We start from the raw sequence: 5503 nt of genomic DNA, 5'->3' as shown, positions 1-5503 counted from the left end.
TCTGGCATCCAGATAATACAGAGTACACATACGTACATGTAGCCACTCGTACATATACAGAAAAATAAGTTTCACAAAAATGCAGTTAAATTCTAACCTACTGAATTAAAATAAGAAATGATAGAGAAGATTAGCAGTGAGTGGAAATTCACTATTATGTCTATTTGGAATAAGTTTTGAAGGTATAAGCTTGTTTTTTAATAAGCAGTTGGCTTCACTCTAGGTAATGCATAAAGCTGTATAGAGTTTTAGATAAATTGTGTACCCTTGGTAAAATTGGTCTAAACAAAGTCAATACGAGTTCTAGGATTTATGTTTATGATACATTATCTGCATTATTTTTCATGTAATATGATTCTTCTAAGTCATATGATCCAGAATTGAAAAGTATGACACTATAATTTCTGTCATTTTTACTTTTGGATGAATATCTCTACTTGTAAGGATTATATAGAAATTTAATTTTCTTTATCAATGAAGCATTTTTAAAGACTAGTTGTCTTATATCCCAGGCTGTATGTAGCTAAGTATTATCTTAACCTCCTCATCTTCTTTCATGCAGCTCTCAATGGATGTGATTGTAAGACATACATCACTCTTGACCATTAAATATTTAAACATACATATTACTAAGTATTGATTGTAGAAAAGTGTGTCTGATGATGAAATTTTAAATGTATATATAACCAAATCTAATTATACTCAACTTCACATTAACCTATTTTGTCTCCATCCATTGTCTGCTCTTTCTCTATCTCTTCCAATATAATGACAATATTTTCATTCATTGAATTCAATGCACCTTACAGATTTGCCAAAAATCTAATTTATCTGTGTATTAAATATACCATATTATTAAATTAGCTATTAATATCACAAAGACATTACATTTATGTTAAGGCAATATCTAGAAATTGTCAACTTTAAAATAACAACTGAGTTCATATCATTTTTTCTATTTTTATATTTTTAATCAAAATATAATAACATTTCTTCTCAAGATTTTCTATCCATTCTCTATCCCTTTCCTTTGCCTCTTCCTCCATCCCCTACCATAACCCCTCACTGCCAAACCTATGACTTCTTTATCATAGTATTATTTTACCCAGATAAAAACACTCATATACTCACATACACTCTCACATGCAGAAATACATAAATAAAGCTAGGTTAGTTGGTTTGTGCTGTTTATATGTATATAGTTCCACAAAAAATTATTTTTGGTTGAACAACCAAATGAAAAGACTCACATCCCTTGGCAGTCATTAGTTGCCTGCATTTCTTCGTTTAGAATTAAGATACTATAATAATTTTCTTCTTCCACATTGATATATAACTAAATTTTTACAAATAATTTTCATGTTCAAATATTCTTTTATTTTTGACCTGTAAATGTATTTGCATAGATATAGATTTTATAACGATTTTAGTAATTATTCCATCAAGATATCATATACCCTATATCTATTCCCTATATCTATTATATTTATCTATCTCAGTTTTTAAATAAAGTTTGAATTATTATCTATTAATAATTCAAATTGAGTTATTTGGACACAATGTGATATTAAATGCCTTATATACCATTTTGGTATTACATGTTAGCAGAAATCTTTTTCATTGTATAGTGTAAATATCATTAAAAATATAATACTGTTACATGTTAAGGATCTTATGAAACAATCATCTATCCATTCATAAAAATGCAGGTGTATGTATCATTTTATCCAAAGTATATGGTGCTTATTTTCAAGCACATGTAGACATACTACACATACACACAAACACCTGTACATACAGAATTTTCATGCATCGTATTCTAATGGTATTGCATAATGAGTATTTTACATACCAAGTGCTTGAAAGCTATTCCCTTTTATTTATTTATTTGTTTGTTTGTTGTTTGTTTTTGATACAGGAGAATGAAGAAACACAATCTCACAGTAATGTCTGAATTCATCCTATTGGGCATCAGTGACCGCTCTGATTTGCAGGCTCCTTTATTTGTGCTATTCTTTGCCATATATATGACCTCAATGGTAGGTAATTTGGGAATCATTGTTCTCACCACAGTAGACTCACACCTGCAAACACCCATGTACTTTTTTCTCAGACATTTAGCTATTACAGATCTTGGATATTCTACAGCTGTGGGACCCAAAATGTTGGAAAATTTTGTTGTAGATAAAAACACAATATCATTTAATCTTTGTGCCACACAACTAGCTTTCTTTCTTGTATTCATTGGTAGTGAGCTATTCATTCTCTCTGCAATGTCCTATGACCGATATGTGGCCATCTGTAAGCCTCTGCTCTACACTGTCCTTATGTCCCCAAAAGTATGTTGGGTTCTTATGGCAATGCCTTATCTGTACTGCACATTTGTTTCCCTTCTCATTACAGTGAATATTTTCACTTCATCCTTCTGTGGCTACAATGTCATTCATCATTTCTACTGTGACTGTATCCCCTTGCTGTCTCTACTCTGTTCACATGCAGAGGAAATTGCATTCATTGTTATGATCTTTGCTGCTTTTGATTTGATTGTGTCTCTACTTATTGTTCTAGTGTCCTACATGTTTATCCTCACAGCAGTTCTCAGGATGAACTCTGCAGAAGGCAGGTACAAGGCTTTCTCAACATGTGGATCCCACCTGACAGTGGTGACAGTGTTCTATGGTACTTTAATATTTATGTATGCGCAGCCTCGGTCCAGTCATTCCACTGACACTGATAAGGTGTCCTCAATTTTTTACACCCTGGTTATACCCATGCTGAATCCTTTGATCTATAGTTTGAGGAACAAGGATGTAAAATTTGCCCTACACAGGACTTGGAGAAATATTTGTAAAATCTTCCCTTAGAGGCTTCATGCAATATGAATACTACATATTACAGAGAAAGGTGAACCATCTCTAATTAAAAAGTTAATAAAAGTACACAGACTCAACCTATACTTAAATATTGGTGCTTTTGGTGAAGATTTAATTTTTCATGTATCATAAGTAACTTACTAAATATTCATGAAAAGACATTGCCTTCCTTGAGAAGATGCATTGCTTTGTGATAACTAATTATATACAAATGCAAATAGATTTAAGGACTATGTTTTAACACTAGAAACTGGAGTTGTATACTGTTTTTCACTTTAGAAATAAAATTTTGAGTGATATTTGTAAGTGCTATTTCCCATCTAAACAGTTTTGTCTGTTTCTACATTTGTGTTTTTGTACATGTTCTGATTATGAATGGTCACACTGTTTGAAATTTCAAAAGCACAAATTCTTACTTAAGTGCTTGCTGACAGGAGCCTGGTATGGCTGTCCCTTGAAAGGCTTTGCCATCACCTGACTAATACAGATGCAGATACAACAATTGGACTAACACCAGGGACCCCAATGAAAGAACTAGGGGAAAGAGTGACAAAGTTAAAAGGGATTGCAACCCCATAGGAAGAACAATATCAACTGGTCTACACAGAGCTCACAGGAGGGATTCATATCTTCAGCAACATATGTAGCAGAGGATGGTCTTGTCGAACATCAATGTGAGGGGAAGCCCTTGGTCCTGGGGAAGCTTGCTGCCCTAGCTTAGGGGGATCCTGGAGAAGTGAGGCAGGAGTGCATGAGTGGATAGAGGAGCACTCTCATAGAGGGTAGGCAGAGGGTGAATGGATGGAGGCATTGAAGAGAGGAAACCAGGAAGGAGGATATCATTTGAAATGTAAATAAATAAAATAATTAATAAAAAATAGTCTACTGGTTATTATACGTTTGTGCTCATTTGCCAATATCATAGCTTTAAATTTAACATCAGGATTTTGTAGTTCAATATAGGAAGAATTAGAGTTGCGAAAATTTTATATTTTATACAATAGTGATTCAGAAACTTCAATATTTTTGAGTAAAATTATATACACCATAGGAATGATGAGAATGTTTGTTGAAAATTATCCTGTGGTCTTAGCTTTATTCCATAAGTACTGTGTCATTGCTGATTCCTTTTAAACAGTTATTAAAATATAGAAAATTTATTATGAAGAGAATATTAAAGTGAAATTGTTTTAAGAAATAATTCTCTCACTGTCCCCAAATGAAATGAAGGCAGTTAGCCACCTGGATTCAAGGAAAAATTTAGAGAAAAGAGATTTCTCATTCTTCAGAAATATTTTTGATTTAAATGAACATCTAAAGTGGTATACACCTTCTGAAATTTCCAAAAACAAATCCCAGAAAATAGTAAAGGCAATGATATGTGAAAAAATAGAAAAGGCAAAATGTTAATTGAATATCTAGAACTCTTTGTGATCTAGAAATACATTAAGATCTATTTGAACATGAAATTCAGGTTTGGTTCAAATTTGCTTATCAAAAAATGTTTCATCACATTAATGATGTAGCAGTTTAAATATGCTTGACCCATAGGTAGAAGAAATAGTAGGAGCTATGGCCTCCTAATTTGTTATCCTATTGAACATTAACGTCCTTGTTAGAGGAAGTGTGTCACTGTGGAGGTGGGATTTGGAAATATCATATATATGCATAAGTCTGGCCGGTGTAATCCATACCCTCCTCCTGGCTTCCAGCTAAGTACAGCCTCATTCTGGCAGCCTTTGGATCAAGATGTAAAACTGTTGGCTTCTCCAATATGTCTGCCTGGACATTGCTTTCTACCAAGATGATAATGCACTTTATCTCTGAAACTGTAATCCAGCCCCAATTATTTTTATTTTATGTGTGAAGCAACCCAATCACAAACGAACACACATGGTATGTATTCACTGATAAGTGGGTATTAACCCAGAAGCTTGGAATACCCAAGATATAATTCACAGACCACATGAAGTTCAAGAAAAAGGAAGAACAAAGTGTGGATTCTTCTTGGAAGGGGGAACAAAATACCCATGGGTGGAAATATAAAGTGGGTAGAAGAGACAGAAGAAAAGGACATCCATAGACTGCCCCACCTAGGGATCCATCCCATATACAGTTACCAAACACTTACACTACTGTGGATGCCAAAAAGTGCTTGTTGACAAGACACTTATATAACTATTTCCTGAGAGGTTATGCCAGTGCCTGACAAATACAGAGGCGGATGATCTCAGTCAACTATTGAATTGAGTGCAGGGTCCCCAGAGGAGGAGCTAGAGAAAGGACCCAAGGAGCTGAAGGGGTTTGCAGACCCATAGGAGGAACAACAATATGAACCAACCTGTCACACCAACTTTAGTGTCGTCTGTGTGCCATGACAATACGTCATGAAGGCAGATAGGAGAAAAATGCCTCTCAGGGCAAGGCTCCCTGGAGGTCCCTGGCAGTGTGCCCACCTCTGGCCTTAGAAAGGGCCTTGATGTTCTTTAAGGATATTGCACTTCCTGGGTTATGGGTTCTGCACTGTGTCTTTCTTCTTCCCATTCTTAATTCTTTATATAGCACGATCCCAACTGACAAGCTGGTTAATTGATAAAAGAGAACTTGGTATTCCGGTGGAAAGAAAAAGA

At 34.5% G+C, this 5503-nt stretch overlaps 1 protein-coding gene across 1 annotated transcript; it reads left to right on the top strand.

Moving 5' to 3' along the window:
* Positions 1 to 1922: 1922 nt before the first annotated feature.
* Positions 1923 to 2864, top strand: LOC127684286 (olfactory receptor 8K3-like). The gene has a single exon (XM_052181240.1). The coding sequence runs from the start codon at positions 1923 to 1925 to the stop codon at positions 2862 to 2864; it is 942 nt and encodes a 313-aa protein (XP_052037200.1).
* The last annotated feature ends 2639 nt before the right edge of the window (positions 2865 to 5503 follow it).

Source organism: Apodemus sylvaticus, chromosome 5 (genome assembly GCF_947179515.1).
Source record: "Apodemus sylvaticus chromosome 5, mApoSyl1.1, whole genome shotgun sequence".
Lineage (NCBI taxonomy): Eukaryota > Metazoa > Chordata > Mammalia > Rodentia > Muridae > Apodemus > Apodemus sylvaticus.
Note: the sequence above shows the minus strand (reverse complement) of the source record. Positions and strands in the feature narration are given on the sequence as shown.

Excerpts from the sequence above, each read along its gene's own strand:
- LOC127684286 (XM_052181240.1), top strand. The coding sequence starts at position 1,923 with ATGAAGAAACACAATCTCACAGTAATGTCTGAATTCATCCTATTGGGC.